The sequence below is a fragment of the Bubalus kerabau genome, chromosome 6 (genome assembly GCF_029407905.1).
Source record: "Bubalus kerabau isolate K-KA32 ecotype Philippines breed swamp buffalo chromosome 6, PCC_UOA_SB_1v2, whole genome shotgun sequence".
Classification (NCBI taxonomy): Eukaryota; Metazoa; Chordata; class Mammalia; order Artiodactyla; family Bovidae; genus Bubalus; species Bubalus kerabau.
In genome coordinates, this window is record NC_073629.1 from 100703665 (window position 1) to 100730252 (window position 26588).

The window sequence follows — 26588 nt, forward strand, 5'->3', positions numbered from 1 at the left end:
AATGTTGAGTTTTAAGCCAACTTTTTCACACTCCTCTTTCACTTTCATCAAGAGGCTCTTTGGTTCTTCGCTTTCTGCCATAAGGGTGGTGTCATCTGCATATCCGAGGGTATTGATATTTCTCCCAGCAATCTTGATCCCACCTTGTGCTTCATCCAGTCCAGCATTTCTCATGATGTACTCTGCATGTAAGTTAAATAAACAGGGTGACAATATACAGCCTCGACATACTTCTTCCCCGATTTGGAACCAGTCTGTTGTTCCATGTCCAGTTCTACTTGTTGCTTCTTGACCTGCATACAGATTTCTCAGGAGGCAGGTCAGGTGGTCTGATAGTCCCATCTCTTGAAGAATTTTCCGCAGTTTGTTGTGATCCACACAGTCAAAAGCTTTGGCATAGTCAACAAAGCAGAAGTAGATGTTTTTCTGGAATTCTCTTGCTTTTTCGATGATCCAGCGGATGTTGGCAATTTGATCTCTGGTTCCTCTGCCTTTTCTAAATCCAGCTTGAACATCTGGAAGTCTCGGTTCATATACTGTTGAAGCCTGCCTTTGAGAATTTTGAACATTACTTTGCTAGTGTGTGAGATGAGTGCAATTGTGTGGTAGTTTGAGCATTCTTTGGCATTGCCTTTCTTTGGGATTGGAATGAAAACTTACCTTTTCCTGTCCTGTGGCCACTGCTGAGTTTTCCTACTCTGCTGGCATATTGAGTGAAGCACTTTCACAGCATCATCTTTTAGGATTTCCATCACCTCCACTAGCTTTGTTCATAGTGATGCTTCCTAAGGCCCACTCTACTTTGTACTCCAGGATGTCTGGCTCTAGGTGAGTGATCACACCATCATGATTATCTGGGTCGTGAAGATCTTTTTTTGTATAGTTCTTCTGTGTATTCTTGCCACCTTTTCTTAACCTTTCAAGGGAGCCAAAACCCTCCACCATATTTGAGAATTGTAGAATTTATAGCTAAATATTTAGATACAGGGATTCCAATAAGTTTACAGTACTACTTGAGATATATATGATATATCCTCAGCTAAATGAAGCATCACAAGGTTCTAGTGTCCCTCATCTGCTGATTCCCTTATGTTCCAGCCCTGCTGAGCAATTGCAGTCTTTTAAGTGGACTTTTAATATCTACTTAAAAGTCGTGCCATGCCATCTGTGTGCAATGCTGAATTTTCTTTTCCTACCCCAATTCTTTAAGACCTGACTCAGATGTTGCCTCCTCCATGAAGTCTCTGTAAAGCAATAAGTAACTAATTCACCCCACTTTATTTCCTCTATCATGACATGAAACAAAACCTTATTAAAGTTCAGAAATCTATTTTGCCTGTGTATTCTGAATCCTGGAGGGCAGGCCCCTTTTGTGACTCTCTTTAACACCACATGATACTTTCTGTGTAATGGATTCTCAGTAATCATTTGTTGAAATTAATCAGTCAAATTAATCTATTAATAAGTTGTTGAAAATAACCAGTGAAATTATTCAGAGCTTTCCTGGTGGCTCAGTGGTAAAGAATCCTCCTATCAATGCAGGACACATGGGTTTGATCCCTGGTCTGTGAAGATCTCACATGCTGCAGAGCGACTTAAGCCCGTGCACCCCAACTATTGAGCCTGTGCTCTAGAGCCCAGGAACTGCAGCTACTGTGCCCATTTGCCACAGCTTCTGAAGCCTGCATGCCCTAGAGCCTGTGGTCTGCAATAAGAGAAGCCACCATAATGAGAAGCCCGCATAATGAGAAGCCTGCATACTGCAATTAGAGAGTAGCCCACTCTTGCCATGACTACAGAAAAGCCCAAGCAGCAACAAAAGACCCAGCATAGCCAAAACTAACTAAATAATAAATAAGACAAATAAAAGTATTAAAAAAGGAATTAATCAGTGCTAAATAGTTGATGAATTGTCCCATAAGCTTTGAAACTTTGAAACTTATAAACGTTCAGGATTGCAGTCTTTCTAGACCTTTACACATATTTTCTTGACTTTCTAAAGTAAACAAAATTTAACCCTCTTTGAAAATTTTAGGGGAGTCATGATTCAGATGCTAAAGTGTACAGATACCCTCAGAGCTCATTGGAACATGGAGGACCACTTACCCTAGTGTGAGTGGCTTAGCCTCCTGGACTTCTGTTTTGTGGTGTTTTTAGTTTTTCATTTTATTTTGCATCTGATTTTAGCAGCTTTCTTCCCCTTCCTCATTTTCTGCTTCTAATGAGATGAATCTACTAATGAATCTATTTCAAAAATGATATGCTTTAGAAATGAAGTAAGACTAAATAGACTCTGTAAGGCTTTTCTGGAAAATAAGGTTTTGCATGCTGGTGCATGAACTCCGTTCTGTCTCTTCACTCCATCAGCACTTTTTAGGGGTCAGTACTGCAGTAGTTACAAGGGAGGAACTTTATCTTGTCTTCAGGGTACCCATGCAGGGTTAATCTCTTAGCAGCTCAGAGGCCTTTCTTTGGTTCTCAGCTATATTTCAGGTAATAGTTATTTTTCTTTTATTTTAGGGTTTTAGTGATATATTTCATATATAAATAATGGTAGCAGGGTCTTGTTTTGGCCCCCTTAATTTGATCTCATATGGAATCATAACTAGAATTTTAAGATTTGTTTTAAGACTAAGGTTACAAAAAGAAATACAAAGATAATGAAGTGTGTTTATCTTTTTTTATCCTATAGGAAATACAGATGAAGAGGACTGCAATTGAAGCTTTTAATGAAACAATTAAAATATTTGAAGAGCAGTGTCATACACAAGAACAACATAGCAAAGAATATATTGAGCGATTTCGAAAAGAAGGGAATGAAAAGGAAATTGAACGGTAAATCCACCTAATATCTCCAAGTGCATCCGTGAGCCAAGACGGTTTTTCTTCTTTAATCACCTCTGTCATGTCTGCTTTTACCTCCTCAAACTTGACAGTCCTGTCATATGGAGTTACTTGCTGTTCACACTGATGGTATCAAGCTGAACCTTCTTCTGCATTCTTGCTCCATCCTCCTAAATTGTTGACCCCTTTAGCACTCAGCTTAGACATGACTTTCTAGAAAATTTTCTCTGATTCCCTAGACTGTTTTAGGGGCTTTTTGTCCCCATTTCTGTAGCATCTGATCCTGATCCTTACTGTAACGTTTACTGAAAATCACATTCATAGAACTGTGTGCTTGTTGAGTGAGGGTGGTGGCTTATTTTCCTTGATAGCTTCAGAATGTGTTACAGTGTCTGAGAGTACATAGTGGTGAATAGAGTTAATAGAAATGCTGAGGACTATATGCCTGACCAGATATGGCAGGTGTGGGAGAAGCCAAAGATGATTCCTAGATTTCTGGTACTAGTGACTAAGAGATGGTGTAATTCACCAAAATGGGAAGTACATGAGGGGAGTTTCGAGCGGGAACCAGTGAGTTTTGAGGTTCCTGTGAGAACCCAAATGGAATTGTCTGAGTGGTAGGCAGTTGGTTATTTGGATTTGGAACTCTACAGAAAGGATTTGAGGGGCAAAAGTGTGTAGATTATGGTAGATGATAAGGATTAGATTACACAGAGAATGAGAAACATGAGAAGTATTGAATCTGGCACCTAATACTGGGAACCTTTATCAAGCAAATTTAGTGGAGTGTTAGAAAATGAGCCAAGTAACAGCGGGTTGAGGGGTGCAGAACTAGATAATAAACCTGAATCATATGAAGGGAAAGCAAAATTATTGCTCATATTAGCAAGTGTTAATGAACTTTTGTGCCTCAGAATAGTACTAAGTGCTGTGAGGCAGTATAGCTTAATAGCTTAAGTTCAGTTCAGTTCAGCTGCTCAGTCCTGTCTGACTCTTTGCCACCCCATGGACTGCAGCACGCCAGGCCTACCTGTCCATCACCAACTTCTGGAGTTTACTCAAACTCATGTGCATAGAGTCGGTGATGCCATCCAACATCTCATCCTCTGTCGTCCCCTTCTCCTGCCCTCAATCTTTCCCAGCATCAGGGTCTTTTCAAATGAGTCACTTCTTCTCATCAGGTGGCCAAAGTATTGGAGTTTCAGCTTCAGCATCCATCCTTCCAGTGAACAGTCAGGACTCATCTCCTTTAGAATGGAGTGGTTGGATCTCCTTGCAGTCCAAGGGACTCTCAAGAGTCTTCTCCAACACCACAGTTCAAAAGCATCAGTTCTTCGGCACTCAGCTTTCTTTATAGTCCAGCTCTCACATCCATACATGACTACTAGAAAAACCATAGCTTTGACTAGACGGACCTTTGTTGGCAAAGTAATGTCTCTGCTTTTTAATATGCTGTCTAGGTTGGTCATAACTTTTCTTCCAAGGAGTAAGGGTCTTTTAATTTCATGGCTGCAGTCACCATCTGCAGTGATTTTCAAGCCCCCAAAAATGAAGTCTGTCACTGTTTCCCCATCTATTTTCCATGAAGTGATGGGACCAGATGTCATGATCTTAGTTTTCTGAATGCTGAGTTTTAAGCCAACTTTTTCACTCTCCTCTTTCACTTTCATCAAGAGGCTTTTTTAGTTCTTTGCTTTCTGCTGTAAGTGTGGTGTCATCTGCATATCTGAGGTTATTGATATTTCTCCAGCAGTCTTGATCCCAATTTGTGCTTCATCCAGTCCAGCATTTCTCATGATGTACTCTGCATGTACGTTAAATAAGCAGGGTGACAATATACAGCCTTGACATACTTCTTCCCTGATTTGGAACCAGTCTGTCGTTCCATGTCCAGTTCTACTTGTTGCTTCTTGACCTACATACAGATTTCTCAAGAGGCAGGTCAGGTGGTCTGGTATTCCCATCTCTTTCAGAATTTTCCGCAGTTTGTTGTGATCCACACAGTCAAAGGCTTTGGCATAGTCAATAAAGCAGAAATAGATGTTTTTCTGGAACTCCTGCTTTTTCGATGATCCAACGGATGTTGGCAATTTGATTTCTGGTTCCTCTGTCTTTTCTAAATCCAGCTTGAACATCTAGAAGTTCACAGTTCATGTACTTTTGAAGTCTGGCTTGGAGAATTTTGAGCATTACTTTACTAGTGTGTGAGATGAGTGCAGTTGTGTGGTAGTTTGAGTATTCTTTGGCATTGCCTTTCTTTGGGACTGGAATGAAAACTGACCTTTTCTAGTTCTGTGGCCACTGCTGAGTTTTCCAAATTTGCTGACATATTGAGTACAACACTTTCACAGCATCATCTTTTAGGATTTGAAATAGCTCAACTGGAATTCCATCACCCCACCAGCTTTGTTCGTAGTGATGCTTCCTAAGGCCCACTCTACTTTGCACTCCAGGATGTCTGGCTCTAGGTCAGTGATCACACCATCATGATTATCTGGGTCATGAAGATCTTTTTTGTATAGTTCTCCTGTGTATTCTTGCCACCTCTCTTGATATTTTCTGCTTCTGTTAGGTCCATACCATTTCTGTCCTTTATCGAGCCCATCTTTGCATGAAATGTTCCCTTGGTATCTCTAATTTTCTTGAAGAGATCTCTAGTCTTTTCCATTCTATTGTTTTGCTCTATTTCTTTGCACTGATCACTGAGGAAGGCTTTCTTGTCTCTCATTGCTGTTCTTCGGAACTCTGCGTTCAAATGGGTGTATCTTTTTCCTTTTCTTCTTTGCCTTTTGCTTCTCTTCTTTTCACAGCTATTTGTAAGACCTCCTCAGACAACCATTTTGCCTTTTTACATTTCTTTTTGCATTTAATGGCTTAAACCATGGGCTTAAATTCTGTGCATGCATGCTAAGTCACTTTAGTCGTGTCCAACTCTTTGTGACCCCATGGACGGTAGTCCACTAGGCTCCTCTGTCCATGGGATTCTCCAGGCAAGAATACTGGAGTGGGTTGCCATGCCCTTCTTCAGGGGATCTTCCTGATCAGAGATGGACCTGTGTCTCCTGCATTGACAGGTGTGTTCTTTACCACTAGCGCCACCTGGCTGTGTTGCCTTCACTGAGTTACTTAACTCTCTGGACTTTGTTTCTTTCTCCATAAAACTGTGGATAAAATCTTGTTGAAATGCTCTGAGGACTAAATAACACACACACACACACACACACACACACATACACTTTATGGTAGAGAAGGCTGTGTATATGTGTGAGTGTGTGTGAGTGTCTTGACATTACAGTACCGATAAGTGACCAGTATTAATAATGAAGAAATGGAAAAGAACTTGTAGTTTAGTTGCATAGGGAGTTAAAGTATCATGATGAACTTTTAATGGTAATATAAAACTGTTTATTATTGAGTGACAAGTGAGTACTGTGGACAGTTGTTGCCTTAGGGTTCAGAGCACGGCAAAACTTTGTGTGGTGGAAAAGCTTAGGGCCATCCTCTACTGGGTGCTTACCAAGATGTCCCAGACACTGGTCCTTTTACATGTTATGAGCACATTTAGTTCACACAGTAACCCAGCTTTACTCGTTCAGTCATGGCTGGGGCCAGGGCCCAAACAATGTTGCCCGGATTCTCCTCGTTCTCTGTCTGTTGGCTCAGTTTATTCTGTGTTGGCTTCATCCTCAGGCAGGCTTTCCCTTCAAGGCAGTAGTATAAACTGTTGGGAGACCTAGAATCACATGTTAACAACTTAACAATCTCAGTGGAAAGAGAGAATCTGTCTACAATATTTCTAGCAAGAGCCCTAGATTTGACTGTCATTGGATTACTTTGGGTATTATTCTGATTTCTGAACAAGTCACTGCGGCCTGAGGCAGGGATAGGATGGAAGAGAACACTCTTCTTGGCCAGGAGGGGTTGTGTGATGTTCACCAATGAATCTGAGATGGGAACAGGAGCCCTTCCCTACAGGGAACATGACGGTGCTCTTCCCAGAGGGGTGAGAATAAAGATGTGCCAGGCAAAAACAGCAGATGTCCACCACATTGAGGGTGTTAGACCATGTGCACGCTGTAGAACGCTTCTGCTTGGTTTCTGTTTTAGCCTTAATATGTCAAATATTTTCACAGAATTATGATGAATTATGACAAGTTGAAATCACGTCTGGGTGAGATTCATGATAGCAAAATGCGTCTTGAACAGGATTTGAAGAAACAAGCTTTGGATAACCGAGAAATAGATAAAAAAATGAATAGTATCAAACCTGACCTGATCCAGCTGCGCAAGATCCGAGATCAGCACCTTGTGTGAGTATTCTGGGCCTGTGGGGAGGACACCCCAGCACCACCTGATCCTGCTGCACGAGAGACATTAGAGGTAGAAGAAGAGATTTGTAATTGAGACCTGGCCAGCGGGACTGTAAGAATTTAGGAGAGTGGTCCTGTTAGTAGTAGGGTGTTACAGTCAACTAAAGTCAAGCGTGTGGGACCGATCAGGAGGTAGGGCTGTAATCCATACAAATGAACAGTGATGGAGCTTAAAAAGTGCAGATTAATCAAAGTTTGCCTAAAACACAAAACCCAGAATCTTTGGTTACCTAGAAAAACCGTAGAAATAGAAATTACCCCTGACAGGTAACTAAAAGTGGGAACCTGCAAGTAAGTATACAGAATAGTCCATTGAAGAGTTTTTATTTTTAAGGGAAAAATTCTCTATTTAAGTAATAGAAATATTTGAAAGCACTTATGAAAAATGGCACACCTGAGGAGTGATGGAATGTTATATGATTTAGCTAGATTGGCACCCCACTCCAGTACTTTTGCCTAGAAAATTCCATGGATGGAGGAGCCTGGTAGGCTGCAGTCCATGGGGTCGCTAGAGTCAGACACAACTGAGCGACTTCACTTCACTTTTCACTTTCATGCATTGGAGAAGGAAATGGCAACCCACTCCAGTATTCTTGCCTGGAGAATCCCAGGGACGGGGGAGCCTGGTGGGCTGCCGTCTATGGGGTCGCACAGAGTCGGACATGACTGAAGAGACTTAGCAGCAGCAGCAGCAGCAGGGATATTATCTAAGTATAGATGGAAAGATATATTATCAGAACAAGATATATTGATTAGATTTTTAGGCCAGATGACTGCTTCATAGAAGGAGATAATCAGTGAGAAATAAAAGTGTATTAGGTTTAGTTCTAGGTAATGAATAGACTGTTTTGTAATATGTTTATGGGTGACTTTAACGCATGTAACACAGTTCAAACTCCTTGGCAGGAGGAGGCAGAGTAAAGACCTCTGACTGGGTTTTCTATAGACTTCAGGGTTTCTTTGTGTGAGAAGGAGGGAGGGGATAAAATACAAGTTTAAAGGTTGGAACATTGGCTGTTGAGTTTTAGGAGAGGAAAATTTAAGGTGATTGTTTTGGAAGCAAACAATTACTGAGTAGTTTTTAATAACACTCCTCTCTAGAGATCTTTCAGTTTGCTACTGTGGCCAAAGAGTCAAGCAAGCACACAGGCATACAGAAGAGCTTTGGAAGCAAGGCCAGGAGCTGGCTTTGTATACAAGCAGGGTGTGTCTGCTCTTGGAATATTTATATGGTTCTGGTCACATGATGAAGCTAAAGAAAAGCCCCAGAAGGCTGTGCCATGGACCAAAGGAATGAATGGAAGCATTTCTTTGCCCTGGAAAGTGATGAGATACTGAGAAACCTACCATTTCTAGGTGCATGACTAAGTATGGCAAACTAGACCTTGAAAATTCCTTTAACAAGTTCTGTAAGCTAAATATAAAATAGAATTTAGGTACCATCATGGGTGATAAGCCATGACCTACTTATATCCTGCTAGAATGTTTAGGGAGACACAGAAACCATTACCTCTTTTGGAACCATTGTTTCAGGGAGAACAATCCAGTGTCCATACTCCATGCTTTGATGTTTCTACCTAAGACAACACTAGGATTGATGGGCTTGATCTGCTCTAACACTGAAATTGTATAGTCAGTCCTGGAAGAGACTGGTTGTACTGCTACCTGATACTGAATACAACCTCTCTTTGGTCCTGTTTTGAAGTTGGAATAGGTTGGAATTCTGCAGCACCTAAGAAGAGACTGTCATTAGTTCATCAAGTCCCCTATGCGTGTGGCCGTTTCTCTGACTACTTGCTATATATATAGCCCATAAGGACTTTTTGAGATTTTTCTTCTGCTGAGATTCCAGTGTACTGTTTCTAGAATATTCTTGAATGCCTAAATGAGGATTTCATTTCTTAAATATAAAATAAGTCAGTTCAGTTCAGTCACTCAGTCATGTCCGACTCTTTGCGACCCCATGAACTGCTGCACACCAGGCCTCCCTGTCCATCACCAACTCCCGGAGCCTACACATCTCATGTCCATTGAGCCAGTGATGCCATCCAACCATCTCATCCTCTGTTGTCCCCTTCTCCTCCTACCCTCAATCTTTCCCAGCATCAGGGTCTTTTCAGATGGGTTAGCTCTTCTCATCAGGTGGCCAAAGTATTTGAGTTTCAGCTTCAACATCAGTCCTTCCAATGAACACCCAGGACTGATCTCCTTTAGAATGGACTGGTTGAATCTCCTTGTAGTCCAAGGGACTCTCAAGAGTCTTCTCCAACAACACAGCTCAAAAGCATCAATTCTTCGATGCTCAGCTTTCTTGATAGTCCAACTCTCACATCCATACATGACCACTGGAAAAACCATAACCTTGACTAGACAGACCTTTGTTGGCAAAGTAATGTCTCTGCTTTTTAATATGCTGTCTAGGTTGGTTATAACTTTCCCTCCAAGGAGTAAGCATCTTTTAATTTCATGGCTGCAGTCACCATCTGCAGCCCCCAAAAATAAAGTCAGCCATTGTTTCCCCATCTATTACCCATGAAGTGATGGGACTGCATGTCATGATCTTAGTTTTCTGAATGTTGAGTTTTAAGCCAACTTTTTCACTCTCCTCTTTCACTCTCATCAAGAGGCTCTTTAGTTCCTCTTCACTTTCTGCCATGAGGGTGGTGTCATCTGCATATCTGAGGTTATTGATATTTCTCCCAGCAATCTTGATTCCAGCTTGTGCTTCCTCCAGCCCAACATTTCTCATGATGTACTCTGCACATAAGTTAAATAAGCAGGGTGACAATATACAGCCTTGATGTATTCCTTTTCCTATTTGGAACCAGTCTGTTGTTCCTTGTCCAGTTCTAACTGTTGCTTCTTGACCTGCATACAGATTTCTCAGGAGGCAGGTCAGGTGGTCTGGTATTCCCATCTCTTTCAGAATTTTCCACAGTTTATTGTGATCCACACAGTCAAAGGCTTTGGCATAGTCAATAAAGCAGAAATAGATGTTTTTCTGGAACTCTCTTGCTTTTTCAATGATCCAGCGGATATTGGCAATTTGATCTCTGGTTCCTCTGCCTTTTCTAAAACCAGCTTGAACATCAGGAAGTTCACGGTTCACGTATTGCTGAAGCCTGGCTTGGAGAATTTTGAGCATTACTTTACTAGCGTGTGAGATGAGTGCAATTGTGCGGTAGTTTGAGCATTCTTTGGCATTGCCTTTCTTTGGAACTGGAATGAAAACTGACCTTTTCCAGTCCTGTGGCCACTGCTGAGTTTTCCAAATTTGCTGGCATATTGAGTGCAGCAGTTTCACAGCATCATCTTTTAGGATTTGAAATACCTCAACTGGAATTCCATCACCTCCACTAGCTTTGTTCATAGTGATGCTTTCTAAGGCCCACTTGACTTCATATTCCAGGATCTGGCTCCAGGTGAGTCATCACACCATCCTGATTATCTGGGTTGTGAAGATCTTTTTTGTACAGTTCTTCTGTGTATTCTTGCCGCCTCTTCTTAATATCTTCTGCTTCTGTCAGGTCCATACCATTTCTGTCCTTTATTGAGCCCATCTTTGCATGAAATGTTCCCTTGGTATCTCTAATTTTCTTGAAGAGATCTCTAGTCTTTCCCATTCTATTGTTTTCCTCTTTTTATTTGCATTGATCGCTGAGGAAGGCTTTCTTATCTCCTGCTGTTCTTTAGAAAAAAATATTTCTTAAATATAATTAAGCCTTTATTTATTTTAATTTTATTTTTAGCTCTGCCATCCGTGGCTTGCAGGATCTTGGTTCCCCAATCAGGGATTGAAGCCAGGCCCATGACAACGAAAGTGCCAAGTCCTAACCACTGAACCACCAGGGAATTTCCGAAAAACCTTTAAAATTCCTTTTTTATAAAAGGGGTTCATTTGCAATTCTTTTCCATTAGGAGTTAGTTTTCATGATTATTGCTTCCTTTTCCTGGTTTTCATAAACCTAAATTCATAAATTCAAAATAAAGAATAACTTGCCATAGTACAACTTAGTCTAACTTGACTGATAAACTATGATTACTGCCATCCTAGAGCAGGCTCTATGTAGTGTGCGTCAGTCCATCCACAGCAGTGCCCTAATTAACATTGTTATCAAAAATTAGATGGTCATTAGCAGCTGATCATATTTTTAAAAGCTGGGAGAAACAGCTGATCAGATAGATGGTAAGATATTAGAGACTAGAAAGATTTCAGGAGAGTGCAACTATGATCCAGATTGAATATCATAAACTTAATTTGATTAAATATCATCTTACACATAGCTCCAAAAGTCAACTTCCCAAATATAAAGTTAGAGAGGCGAGATGGGGCAGCAGTGTGTATAAGGAATTCTGAAGGATATTACCATGCCAGTAATTGTTCAGTTAAGGTACAGATTGTGACTACAAAAGTTAGTTTAATCTTACCTTAAAATGTATCCTAAATAAGCCATCCTTTTATGCCGTGCAAACAGTCCTTGAGTACAGGAAACCATCTCTTTATCAGAGGATCATAGGTTCTGGGAAAAAAGTCCATTTGTTAATCCATTTCACTGGGTGTGCTGGAATTTTCCATCTGCCTTCACAATTTTTACTCTTCTTTTTTTACCCTGCTCTGTGCCTAAGAAAGCGGATCTCTCTGCCCTCTGGCTTCTCATTAGCTTTGGCCATTTGAAGGCACTGGCAGGAGATGAGAGGGCAGAAGGAAAGGAAAGTAAGAATATTTTATATTCTAACTTCTTCCCCTTGTGATCCGTATGAGATGGCTGTGTCCTCATTTTCTACCAAAGGTGGCACTCCCCAGATGGTCCTCTCTGGGTTCAGGTCACTGCTCTCTACAGCTGATTCTTCAATTCCAGGATACCTTGGCCTCACACTATTGCTAGCCCCAGGGAGTTTCTCTAAAACATCTCCAGGCCTTTGTAAATAGTCAACTCTCCTCAGCTACCAGTTTGACTGTGCCTTATCCTTCTAGCTAAGACCCTAACTGATAAAAACTAAGTGAGATGTCATAGTACATAGTAAACAAAATTATAGTTTGATTAGAGATTTTAAGTTGAAAATGAAACTGAACGTAAAGAGAATAAGTTCATCTTATGTGCACTGAATTTATGTTATAACTTCAACTTTATATCTTTTATAGAATAAACAAAAAAGGACCACATAATTAGTAACAGAATGCTAATTGGATGTTAGGTCTTTGATGCTTTGTTCAGGTTTTGTCTCTAGAATGTATTGTTTTATACGTGATAAGGAAAATAAGGAAAAGTGTAGAGAGTGACTGGTGGACTGCCTTAGTTGGGACAATTAGTGTAGTCCTCCCCGAGGAGATGTTTATGATGAGATCTGAATGAACAGGGATGTGGTTGGGGGATGATGATGAATGAAAGAGTTTTTATACTCAAGTTTTAGGCCATCATCCATCTCAGTGAAGCTAAATGAAATGGTTTATATCATTTTACATCTAAAATGTTGGTATATTTTAAAATACTGTGATTTTCCTGGTGATGAAGTAAATTTGCATTAATTACTCAGATTGCTACCCTGAATTTCTTGTGGCTTGCTTTGGGTGTAAAAATAGACCTTGAAATTCTGTTTTAGAATTTTAAACTCAATGTATTAACCGTAGGCCATGGAGGAATTGCATCCTGTGGCTCAGTGGAGATTGCAAATGTGACACATGCTCACCTAACTAACGATTTCAAAAACAGCTGTCCCATGGTGTTTGAGTGCAAGGATGTGTGTGCTTGTGGTGATAAAACCTTCTAGAAAAGGAAAGTGAAAAATGAGGGACATGCCTAATTTCAAGTAGCTTTCTGTTTCTGCCTTTTTGCTGAAAGTTGAAGGAAAAGTAATAGAGAAACTATTAAATTTAGGGAAATCTCTAGCCATTCTTAGTGGGACTGGGGAAAGCAAGCTCCTGGGCCTGGATGTTTGGTTGGCTCGGATGTGTCTCCTTTGCACCGATTCTGACACTGGTGTCTTTCTTCTGACAGGTGGCTCAATCACAAAGGAGTGAGACAGAAGCGCCTAAATGCCTGGCTGGGAATCAAGAATGAGGATGCTGATGAGTAAGTTCTCACTGTACCTTTTCTCAGAGGGCTTTGTTGCTACTGTAAGACATGGGCCTTCTTAATGCTTGCTGAGTTGCTTGAGCAAATGTCCTCTCTGTTATTTGAGGACATTTGAATCAAGGACTTTGCACCTCTTTAAATTGATTTGCTTCATGAGTATGCTATAGGCACTTGAGTTCACAGACCTGCCAAACCATGTGAAACCTGGATACTTAAGCATTGCTCATTTAGACAGTCAGAAGTCAGAGTCTTGGATGAGACATGTGAATTTTGTGCTTTCTGCGTGATAGCAAATAATGAAATTTTTTTTAATCTTATTTTTTGAAATTATTTTTCAAAAATCCAACTACTTGCAATTCTACTTTGTTATTTTGTGGTTAAGATTTAGAAGAGAGTTTTATTCATGAATTTGCTTTTAGATATAAGTAAACTGATTGTTAGAATAATATTTTAACATTTAATTTTTAGGACCTATTTTATCAATGAGGAAGATGAAAACCTGCCCCATTATGATGAGAAAACCTGGTTTGTTGAGGATATCAACCGAGTACAAGCAGAGGACTTGCTTTATGGGAAACCTGACGGTGCATTCTTAATCCGTGAGAGTAGCAAGAAAGGATGTTATGCTTGCTCTGTGGTGTAAGTCTTCTCTGGGGATATAACCTTTTCAAAACTTCTACATTGATTAATAGAAAGTCAACCACTCATAAAGTTCAGATCAAATTAGTTGAAGTATGGTAAAATGAGTAACCATGGCTTAGACCTTTAATATTTGTACAAAGAAAAGTTAGTTGCTTTAGGAGATATATAATCTGAAATTATTTGGGGGATTTTAATTTAAATGGTAAGCAGGCTAGGCCCTGCAGTTGTTCGTTGTTGGATTTCAGGTATCTGAAAAATAATTGGAGATTTTTCAATTGAAAAGATCACTTAATTCTTTAGTAGTCTCCTGCATGCCTAACTTGGCTTTCGTTGTCAGATTATGAAGACTTGATTGAATAGAACTGTTTTTACTTTGGAAGAAAAACTAAGTTTTGTACTTAAATAGTATTGTGTTGAGTTAGTGATAGAAAATGTTGGATGTTTTCTTATGACTGTTTGGAAAAGCTTATTTTCCTTTTAATGGAAAGTGAAATTCTAGGGACAACTAACTATGCCTTAGTCAGATTTTGCTGTTATATATATATATATATATATATATTTATAAAATATATATAATATATATATTTATATATTATGTATAGCATATATATATAAAACAGTTGCCTTTTTAAGTAATATATATATATGTATTTTTTATGCTATTAATATGTTTTCATTGACAATGACCAATACCTAGAAAGGAGGTATAGTATGATGGTCATGAGAGAAGCTTTGGGATCAGGTATACAGGATTCAGATCCTGACTCTACTACTTAACCATAAATGTGACCTAGGGTAAATTACTTAACTTTTCTTTTCCTAGTTTCTTTATAAAATAAGCATAATAGTAATATCTACTTAAGGGTTTTTAAACTATCACATGAGTTAATATATGTGATATAATATGCTTTGATCAGTGCTGGAACATAATAAGTAAATGTTGTTTACTAGTATTATTATAATAATGCTTCTGCTGGACAGGCCAGAAGGCAAGCAAGGATCACAAATGATTTGAGGACAAAGTGGTGAGGCTAGACAAAAGACACTTGTATTAACAGACTGCTTTACATGATCATCTTATCCTTAGCAATCTATCCTGTCATGCAGAGTTTGAATCCAGCTTTACCTGGTTTCAAAACCCACATTTTTTTTTTTTTGGCACCACACTTTCTTCATTTCACAGTTAAATGTCCAAGATAAATGAAATCACCATGACATAGTTATCACCAGTAGGCTGTGTGCATGAGGACCTGAGTCTGGTAGAGAAAGGGTTGGGAGATTTTGTGGAAGAGATGGTGTTGAGCTGGACGTGGAAAGGATGAATAGTGGGGTGTCTGTGGGCAAAATGTAAGGGAGGTATTCGATTAGTGTTATCCCTGGATAGAGCTATGTGAAACATTTCATTTCTTTGTGACCTGGGCTCAGATCCTCAAGTTATCTGAGTGGAAATGGCAGGAGAAGATGGCTCTTGTGGGATCTGAGATCTGTAAGAACGATAAAAAGAAGACAGTAAGCTCAGTGCATCAGCCCCTCACCCTTATCCAGGTCCCTGGGTGGCAGCCTTGTGGGTTAAGGACTTGGCTGGTGGAAGGTGCTGTTCAGCAGCTCGGGTAATTCCTGAGAGACCAGGGAGCAGCTTGAGTATCTTGGGGAGCGGTATTATTTTTCCCTTCCCTTTAGCCATAGACTTGACCAGTAGTGTGGATTTCTGTTGCCTATGAAAACCAGTCTCAGTCATATATCATGTTGGGGTTCACCTTGGGGGACATTGGAAGCAAAAGAGTCTGGCATCACAGACTTCCACTTGTTTGCCAGCCACTGCAGCTATAGAAAGCCTGCTTATAGTGATTTTTCAATTTACTTAGGACTAAGTTAAGGACTTGCTTAACTCTATAGCCTTCTCAGGCTAGAGACCTGTAGCCAACAATGAATGAGTTAGGTAGTGAGCAGTTGTGATCCTTACATTGTTATTGCCATTTGGCATAAGAAATTTGATTAGGGATAGAACATATAGATCAACCAGGAAACAGAAGACTTGAACAACTCTATAAAACAACTAGACATAGGTAGTGCTAGTGGTAAAGATCCAGCCTGCTAATGCAGGAGATGTAAGAGATGTGGATTTGATCCCTGGGTCGGGAAGATCCCCTGGAGAAAGAAGTAGCAACCTGCTCTAGTATTCTTGCCTGGAAAATTCCATGGACAGAGGAGTCTGGTAGACTACAGTCCATGGGGTCACAAACAGCTGGGCACGATTGAACTCACCCATACACACACAGAGACATCTTTAGAACACTCCACCTAACAACAGCAGAACACAACATTTTTCTCAAGTGCACATGAAACATTATCCAGGCTAGACCACAGTTTAGGCCACAAGTCTCAATAAATAGGGTTGAAATCATACAAAATATGTTGTCTATAACCACAATGGAAAGAAATTAGAAATAAAAAATAAGGAAATTTGGGAAATTCATAGAATGGACAATAAATAACATATTCCTAAATAACCAATAGATTAAAAAAAGAAAACAAGAGAAATTAGAAAATACTTTGAGTTAAAAGAGAAACACAGAATAGCGAAACTTATCTAATACAGCTAAAGCAGTGCTAAAAGGGAAATTTATAACTTAAGCTCTCAAATCAATAACCTACCTTCTTCTACCTTAAGAAACTGAAAAAAGAAGAGCAAACTAAACCCAAACAAGCAGAAAGAAGGGAATAATAAAGATTAGAACAGAAATAAATAAAATAGAGAATAGAAAATAATTGAGGAAATCAATGAAACTGGAAGATAGGATGATGGGATGAATAAAATTGATAACCTCTTTTCTAGTAGTCATGTACAGATGTGAGAGCTGGACTATAAAGAAGGCTGAGCACCAAAGAATTGATGCTTTTGAATTGTGGTGCTGGAAAAGACTCTCTAGAGTCCCTTGGATAGCAAGGAGATCAAACCAGTCAATCCTAAAGGAAATCAATCCTAAATATTCAGTGGAAGGACTGATGCTGAAGCTCCAATACTTTGGCCACCTGATGCAAAGAGCTGACTCATTGGAAAAGACCCTGATTCTGGGAAATATTGAAGGCAAAAGAAGGGGGTGGCAGAGGATGAAATGAACCGACTCAGTAGACACGAGTTTGAGCAAACCAACTCAATGCACATGAATTTGAGCAAAGTCCAGGAGATAGTGAAGGACAGAGGAACCTGTAATGCTGCATTCCATAGGGTCGCAAAGAGTTGGACATGACTTAATGACTGAACAACAACAAAGCTAAACTCTCACACATACACATTATAGGGGAGAGAGAGAAGACACAAATTAGTAAAATCAGGGCGAAAGAGGGGACACTCGTTGTAGTCCTTACAGAGATTAAAAAAAAAATAATGATGGAATGCTAGAAATAATTATATGCTAACAAATTAAACAACCTAGATGAAAGAGACAAATGCCTGGAAGCACACAAACTACCAAAACTGACTTAACAGGAAGTAGAAAATCTGAATAGAACTATAATAAGTAAAGAAATTGAGTCACTAATTTAAAAAACTATCCACAAAGAAAACCCCAGGTCTAGTTAGTTTTACTGGTGAATTCTACCAAACATTATAAAAAGAATTAATACAATTCTTTCACAGACTTTTCCAAAAAATTGGAGCAAATATGTCGCAGTTCGTTTAATGAGGGCATACTCCTTATGAATATAGACATAAAAATCTTTAACAAAACAGTAGCAAAGCAACTCCAGCAGCATATAAGAAGGATCATAAACCGTGACTAAGTAGAATTCATCTTAGGAATGCCAGTTGATTCAACATTAAAAAAATCAGTGTAAATAAACCATATAAATAGATTAAGGACAAAAATCAACTAATTATTTCAGTAGATTCAGAAGAAGTATTTTTACACTGTTATTTGTTAAAACACACTGAAAAAACTAGAGATAGGTGGGCATTTCTCAACCTGATAAAGGACATGAAAAACCCACAGCTGACATCATACTTAGTGGTAAAAAACTGAGTACTTTTAAGAGCAGGAAGAGATTAAGGATGTCTTTTCTCACCACTTCTAACCATTGTACAGAAAATTCTAGCTGAGACATTTAGGCAAGAAAAAGAAAAGGCATCCAGATTAGAAAGGAAGAAGTAAACTATTAGAACTAATAAATGCAGGGTTCAGGTTAAAAGATTAGAAAACAAAAATTAGTTGTATTTATGTATACTAGCAGTGAACAACCTGAAAATGAAATGAAAACATACTATTTGTAATAGCATAAAAATGATAAAATGCCTAGGTTTAAAGTGTAAGAGCTATACAGTGAAAACTATGAAACATCATTGAAACAACTTAAAAAAAATTCTAAATAAGTGGGAAAACATCCCATGTTCATAGATGGCAGTACTTTCCACATTGATCTGTGTGTTCGGTATAATCCCCATAAACAGTATCAGCTGGCTTTGTACAGAAATGACAAGCTGATCTTAAAATTGATATAATAATACAAGGGATCCAGAGCAGCTAAAATAATCCTGAAGGAACAAGAAAGAGTTGAAGTACATCTCCCAATTTGAAAACTTAACTACAAAGTTGTAGTAATTAAAATTGTGAAGTACTAACATAAGATAAAAGTTATGACCAACCTAGACAGCATGTTAAAAATCAGAGACATTACTTTTCCAACAAAGGTCCATCTAGTCAAGGCTATAGTTTTACCAGTAGTCATGTATGGATGTGAGAGTTGGACTATAAAGAAAGCTGAGCACCGAAGAATTGATGCTTTTGAGCTGTGGTGTTGGAGAAGACTCTTGAGAGTCCCTTGGATTGCAAGGAGACCCAACCAGTCCATCCTAAAGGTATCAGTCCTGAATGTTCATTGGAAGGACTGATGTTGAAGCTGAAACTCAATACTTTGGCCCTCTGATGCAAAGAACTGACTCATTTGAAAAGACCCTGATGCTGGGAAAGATTGAGGGCAGGAGGAGAAGGGGATGACAGAGGATGAGATGGTTGCATGGCATCACTGACTCAATGGACATGGATTTGAGTAAACTCTGGAAGTTGGTGATGGCCAGGGAGGCCTGGCATGCTGCAGTCCATGGGGTCGCACAGGGTCGGACAGGACTGAAGCGACTTAGCAGCAGCAGCAGCAGCAGAGCAGCATCCGGTCCCATCACTTCATGGCAAATAGATGGGGAAACAGTGTCAGACTTTATTTTTCTGGACTCCAAAATCACTGCAGATAGTGACTGCACCCATGAAATTAAAAGACGCTTACTCCTTGGAAGAAAAGTTATGACCAACCTAGACAGCATATTAAAAAGCAGAGACATTACTTGACCAACAAAGGTCCATCTAGTCAAGGCTATGGTTTTTCCAGTGGTCATGTATGAATGTGAGAGTTGGACTATAAAGAAAGCTGAGTGCCGAAGAATTGATGCTTTTGAGCTGTGGTGTTGGAGAAGATTCTTGAGAGTCCCTTGGACTGCAAGGAGATCCAACCAGTCCATCCTAAAGGAGATCAATCCTGGGTGTTCATTGGAAGGACTGATGTTGAAGCTGAAACTCAAATACTTTTCCCACCTGATGCGAAGAGCTGACTCATTTGAAAAGACCCTGATGCTGGGAAAGATTGAGGGCAGGAGGAGAAGGGGACAACAGAGAATGAGATGGTTGCATGGCATCACCGACTCAATGGACATGGGTTTGGGTGGACTCTGGGAGTTGGTGATGGACAGGAAGGCCTGGCGTGCTGTGGTTCATGGGGTTGCAAAGAGTTGGACATGACTGAGCAACTGAACTGAACTGAACTGAACTGAGGGCTTCCCTGATAGCTCTGCTGGTAAAGAATCCTGCAATGCAGGAGATCCGGGTTCGATCCCTGAGTTGGGAATATTACCTGGAGAAGAAAATGGCAACCCACTCCAGTATTCTTGCCTGGAGAATTTCATGGACAGGGGAGCCTTGGCAGTCTACAATCCATGGGGTTGCAAAGAGTCAGACACAACTGAGTAAGTAAGCACAGCACAACATAAGATTAAACATGTGAATCAATGAATAGAAATGACAGCCAAGAGATAACCCCCTACAGTTATGGTCAGTTTGTTTTCAACAAGGTTCTCAAAACCATTCAAAGGGGAAAAAATAGTCATTTCAACACACGGTGCTGGGACAGCTGGTGAGCCACGTGCAGAAGAATGAATTTGGACCCCCAGTTCATGCCACATACAAAATCTAACTCAAAATGTGTCATATAACTAAAAGTAAGGGCTAAAAGATAAAACACTTAGGAGGGAATAGGCAGAAATCTTTGTCACTTTGGAATGGCCAGTGGTCTCTTATACATCAAAAGCACGAGCGACAAAAAGATGAATTGGACTTCCCCACAATTAAAGACTGTCTGCATCAAAGGACACTATAGAGAAAGTGGAAAGACAACCCACAGAATGGGAGAAGATATTTGCAAATCATACATCTAATCAACTAGTATCTAATACATAAAGAACTCTTAATAAAAAGACATACTGCCCCAGTTTAAAAATGGGCAATGGCAAATAGACATTTCTTTAAAGAAGATATAAAGATGGTTAATAAACAAATGAAAAGATGCTCAACATTATTAGTCATTAGGGAGCTGTAAATCAAAACTACAATGAGATACCACATAACTATAATCAAAAAGATGGACAATAACAAGTGTTGACAGGGATGTGGAGAAAGCTGCTGGCAGGAATTTAAAGTGGTGCAACACTTCAGAAAACAGTTTGGCAGTTCCTCAAAAGGTTTAACTTTCTTTGTCAGGCAGGGTGGGGGTACATGCCATGTGGCTTGTGGGATGTTAGTTCCCCAATGAAAGATTGAACCCGGGGCCATAGCAGTGAAAGCAGAGTCCTTGCCACTGGACTGCTGGGGAATTCCCAAAAAGTTTGTTTCATTTATGATTCAGCAGTTCCCCTGTTAGGTAGGTATACATCTAAGAGGACTGAAAACATGTGTCCGTACAAAAACTTGTACATAAATATTCATTATAGCCAAAAAATGTTAACAATCCAAGTGACCCATAAATTGATGAATGGATAACCAAATTGTAGCATATCTATACAATAGAATATTACTCAACCCTGAGGGGAAATGAGGTCTCAATACATGATACCACATAAAAGAACTTTGAGAATGGTGTGCCAAGTGAAAGTAGCCAGACAAAAGATTGAGTAATACTGTGTGATTCTGTTTATATAAATGTCCAGAATAGGCAAAGCCATAGTGGCAGGAAGTAGATTACTGGTCACCAGGGTCTAAGGGGAGGGAGGAAAACAGTGAATGCTGATGGCTGCGTGGTTTCTTTTTAGGGTGATAAAAATATTCTGGAATTAGTAGTGCTTGTTGCACAATCTTGTGACTATTTTAAAAACATCTGATTTGTATATTATTTTTTTTTTTTTTTGGTTTGGTTTGCCCCCTCCAGTGCATTCTTACCTAATTTAGGTCCAGAGCTGAGTGACTGAATGCAGCCAGCCATTTTAGCCCCACCAAGTCTTGGGAAGTGAAGGGTGTCTCTGTGACCAGTGTGGAAGGGGCTGGGGGACACAGTGGTGTGATATCATACAAGCTCCGATGGATGAAAGGCTGCTGCTGCTTTGCAGAACAACCCCTCTCAGACTTCTGGTCTCAGGGCCCCTTGTGTTGCCCTCTGCCTTCATGCCCTGCGGTGTCTTGTCTTGTGTCGTTGCAGCGCCGATGGAGAGGTGAAGCACTGTGTCATCTACAGCACTGCTCGGGGCTACGGCTTCGCAGAGCCCTACAACCTGTACAGCTCCCTGAAGGAGCTGGTGCTCCACTACCAGCAGACGTCCCTCGTGCAGCACAACGACTCTCTCAACGTCAGGCTCGCCTACCCTGTCCACGCACAGATGCCCTCGCTCTGCAGATAAAGAGGGAGCAGTGGCTCTCTCGCAAAATTTTTCTACAGTTTTTATTAGACTATGAGGGCATTCTTTCTACGTAGACTGCTTGTTTTGCACAAGAAGTGATTCTGTGAATGTGAAGTGGAGCCGAGCAGCAGCCGGCCAGGATGGGGACGTACGGGGCCTGGGGTTCTCGGGGACTCAGCCGTGCCACTGCACTGACATAGGAAGCTGGGAGCAGATGCTGGTTTTTGGGAAAGTCTTTCATTGGGGTTTTTGTTTTACTTAGCCAGGCACCCTCAGCAGAACATGTCAGGTCTGATTGGGGTGGGGGTTGTATCTGGAAGCCTCTGAGGAGTCCCTGTCCTCTTCTGAGAGGCCAAGGTGCTTTAAGACTGTGGAGGGGCTTGGCCCTGTTGGGAGTCTGTTTTGGTCTGGCGGTCTCTCTTCCTCCCAAAAAGAAGGTGGTTTTGGTTCAGTGGTAGAATGGCATTTGGTGAAAAAGACAACCAAAGGAAAATGAGGAGGCTTGGGATTTCATTTAAAGAATTGTAATCTGTGGGTAAAAAAAACTTTCAACCTGAGGTACCTAATGAGTATAGTTCAGGTGTCAGCATCTCAGTAGCTCCTCTCTCTAAAGAAGCATTATGTTTAGAAACCATATTGGTCCCAGCAAAACAATGATTGCTGCCAGACTAAGGCGTGGAGGAAGATGGAGGCACTAGTATCCGAACGCACACTTCTGAACCAAAACTTGAAAATAAAAGGAAAACTAGAGACTGTTAGTTTTAGCAGACACTAAAATTGGTCAGTGTAATTCCCTTTTGCCCTGCCCTTGTTTCTCAGAGGTGAGGAATAGTGTTCTTTTTGTGGGCTGGTGAGCTTTGAATTATAAAATGAAGTTGGTGCTTGTGTGGTGGTGTTTTCTTAGCCTAAAGAATGATCTGTTGTGTGAAACCTTTGTAACTTGTGTGTATGAGTAAAGAAAAGGTGCAATCCAGTGCTTTTAGATGGCTTGATATACCAAATAATGATCTAGAACAACATTCTTCTCTGTGCTTCCACAAGTTGAAAGGCCCTGCAGAAACAGTCAACGTGTTTAATTTCCCGTCATCTCCTGTGCTTTTCTGGGTAGGGCCAGGGGAGCCATAGGTGGCTAGGGCTGTGGCTAGAAGGGAGTCAGGTGTGGTCAGGGACTTTAGTAGGTCACAGGCCCGGGGCTCTGGTGTCCCCAGCAAGGGCCGTATGCCACCCTTGTGCTTCCAGACAGTGGTTGCTGAAACTTCTGCAAGGAGAGGAAAGGATGGCTTGGCATTCAGACTCTTAGCTGAAGTCATCTGGAAGCTGTTCTTTGCCTTTTTTGTGATCCTGCCATTAAGATGATGTGCACAGACTGTCCTCATGCTCCAGCGGCCCTGACTTTAGGCCAGGAACCTTCTGCTTCATGTGGTTTAGCCTTCCAGCTGAGTGAAGCTGGGCAGATGGAGTTGGGGCAGCGTCTACTCCCACCTCCATCGTGCTCCACCCCCATCAATCAACATTCATTTGACAAACAAAAGAGTCCAGCTGCCTCTGAGCCAATCCTAGAGCTGCAATAGGCTCGAATGAGTCAGCTGTTGGAGCCCAAAGCTGTGCAGCCAGGCTTCCTGGTTGAGTAGGGAAGCCAATATCCGAGTCTTATTGAATCAGGTTTACACCTAGGGAAGCTCTAGTTTGGAGGATGAAAGAAAGAAATTTTGCTTTCCCTGAGCACTTATCTTGGTGACAGGATCTAGAATGTGCCACAACATAGATCAAAATTTGGGGGAGAACCTCCCGTTACTAACAATGAAAACAGAAAGGAAAGGGGGCATATCTTTGGCTTTTCCTTGGTTACGCTGCAGTTTCAGGATTGGATGAGGCAGACAAATGAAACCTCCTCCAGTGTCGCTGTTCTAATCTGAGCCCTTAACTGATATCAGCCAGCTGGACATTCCTTCCCCAGATGGCCAGATTGAAATCTTGCTAAGAGTTTTACTGAGAAATAAGGCCAGACCAACTACTGTGAGGCATGCCTGATGGCTTTGTGCCTTAAACAGTTAGATGCTCAAGATGGGGTGCCAGGAATGCCTTCTTTCTGGTATTAAAATTTAGTGTGTTCTGGTTCTCTCTTAAAAGAAAACAAGAACCAGGATACATGCTGTAGTGTTGAACCATGCTGTGCTGCTTGTCAGGCAGCATTAACTAAGGGCGCATAGGGAGCAAGCAAGCACGGTCTATTGCCTGCACTTGGGCTGGCTTGTGGAGGAGGCCACTCACTTTTAAGTCCTACATTCCTTCACCTGTTTGTTGCTTTCCTGTTTTTCATTCTTGAATTTGTTGCTTTGTGGGAACTAAGACATAGGGATCATTTGAGAAGTTTGAAAGTCTCTTTTCTGACTAGTTGCCACATGATTTGCTAGATCTTGACCAGTGGAAATAGCAGAGGGACCAGTCTACTAACCACTGGGAGGGGTAGTATGCAGCTCCTTTATTCTATGGTCCTGGCCTCCTTCATCAGAACTTAGCTCCGTGTCTTATCCCATGATCTGGACCCTGGGATTCTCTCTTGGCATCTTCGGTGCAGTCTCATTGAGGCAGAGGGTAAAGAAACAGACCAAGACCAGAGGGGCTCATTGTCTTCCTGGCTAGGGAAGCTGGCCACCAACATGGAAGCAGCTCAGGGCTGTCTGGACACTGGTCAGAGGCCTATCTATTCTGGGTGGAGCTTTCATCACAGAACAATGCTTTGTCTCCATCTGGCCACAGATGCTAACTAAGCCTCGACCATAGCTCAGGCCTTTATAGACTAGCAGTGTCCTTACCCCTAATTTGGCCACGATTGAGGACTTCTGATACCGCCCCTACTCTGTCTCCAAGCCTCGATGAGACCCTCACAGGCTTTGCAGAAGCTCTGAGAACCAGTGTGGTATCTTCCATGGGTCTCCTTGCTGCAAGGAACGAGCCTCATGGGTCCTTTTGGGCCAAGAACTGCATCTGGGCAAATTACTGTTTTTTCAAGGTGTTTTCTGTTGCCAGTTAAGACTCCTTATTAGCTAGCTCTCTGTGAGGCTTCAGTGGCCTCAAAGCAGAGGGTCCAGATGGGGGCCTAGCTGGGCCCTCTGCTGTCAACTGCTCAGCCTTGCTCTAGCTCCAGCCACTTGTGACGAAAAACAACCTTGTTTCCTTACAAATTGCAGCATGTGACTTTGGTGCCCTGTTGTTACTTGTGAAAAACCTATTCTTCTGTTGTCTTTGATGTAGTCAAAAAAATTCATGTAGTTACGTAAAAATATCTGATTCACAAGGAAGCCAACTATATGTCTTGTGTTGGGACAGTTCATAATGTAGTTCCTAGACCACTTTTGCAAATTGTTCTTGTCACCAGGTGTGTTCAGACATTGCTGTGCAGTTGTGGGGGAGGGTGGGGGGAAGGCGAGGGGAGATACTTGGTCTTTTTGTTTTTTACCTTCCCCAAGAGGGGACAGTCTGGCCAACTTGCTCCGATAATGCAATAAAGACATTGCAATAAAGCACTTTTTGTTCTCATGCTATGGAGAGGTGGGCTGGGGTGGGGGCAAAAGGGAGATGACTGGGGTACTGAAAAGTCCTGAAGCTGCCAAACCTTCTCTCCCATGAGCACCAAAAGATCGGTCCTGGGGCTGAACTGGGGCTACAGAAATGCTTCCACCAACACTGGGGCCTCAGAAACTAGCCCTGAGAAAGTTCACATTGGAGCCCTTTCTTCGCCACCCCATTCCTATTAGAAAGCCCACTGAGTTGATTCTCATCACATCTCTCTGCCCAGAAATGTGTTTGCACGTTCTGTTGCTGGGGTGGCGGATGGGGGCTGACTTACAGTGTGTCCTCTTGTGCCCCAGGCCCTGTCGCCTCCTACCACAGAACTGTTGAGGTCCCTACGTGTTGGGAACATAACGCAGCAAACATGACCACCCCCCTGGGCCACAGGCACTGCGGTTCTTATCCCGGGCACTCAGGCCCCACCCACGCGTGCTGAACTGCAGATCAGACTGAAGGCTGATGATCTGTTGTTCTCAATGACCTTGCCTATATTCTTCCTCCCCGCTATCCTTAGCTACAGAGCACCCTCAAGGCCAGTGCTAGAAACCATGGATAATTTCCCCTAATTCCAAGAGTTCGTCCCACTCTCAGCATGGGATACTCAGACTATCTCCAGCCCAGTCCTCTCTCCTGAACTCCACCTGCTGTGTGGATAGTGCCACTGGCCCCTTGGATGTCCCACAGGAGTTTATTCACAGAGGAAACATATGCTTGGCTATGAATGCCCTTCCCTTCCTACCACCACACCTGTAGGTGGTCTACAGCCACATAACTCCTCTCCCTCTCACCTGTTTAGCCCTCCTCCTCCTCAAAGCCAGTCTCTCCAGCTGTATTTGGACTCCTCTTTTTCTCCCATCTTCTCAGGAATCTCCCATGAGTTTACTGTTTCCTCTCAGCTGGTTGGGTATCTCTCTACTTGCTCAATCACTACTCAATCCTTTCTCTCTTCAGGGGAAACGTTTTTAAAAACATTTAGGTTTTTGTCTTTATATCCTCACCTCCTCAAGCTTTTCAGTCCAGGTCCCACTGCTATCTGAAACTGCTCTCCTTGATGTCTTTGGTAACCAGCATTTGTGACGACCATTCTCTGTGAAAAACTGCTGCTGACTCCATGATAATTTATCTGGTTTTCCTCCTGCATCTCTGACTGCTCCT

The 26588-nt window shown here is 41.4% G+C and overlaps 1 protein-coding gene across 5 annotated transcripts in view; it reads left to right on the forward strand.

Annotated features, from left to right (window-relative positions):
• The window catches only part of PIK3R3 (phosphoinositide-3-kinase regulatory subunit 3), a 275432-nt gene extending 250045 nt beyond the window's left edge, over window positions 1–25387 (forward strand). For all 5 annotated transcript variants that reach the window (XM_055585999.1, XM_055585998.1, XM_055585996.1 and 2 more), the window contains 5 exons: window positions 2693–2835; window positions 6978–7154; window positions 13211–13285; window positions 13757–13927; window positions 21662–25387. In XM_055585999.1, coding sequence (XP_055441974.1) covers window positions 2693–2835; window positions 6978–7154; window positions 13211–13285; window positions 13757–13927; window positions 21662–21860 — 765 coding nt within the window. In that variant the 3' untranslated portion in view covers window positions 21861–25387. The remainder of the gene's footprint in view (window positions 1–2692; window positions 2836–6977; window positions 7155–13210; window positions 13286–13756; window positions 13928–21661) is intronic.
• Window positions 25388–26588: the final 1201 nt, after the last annotated feature.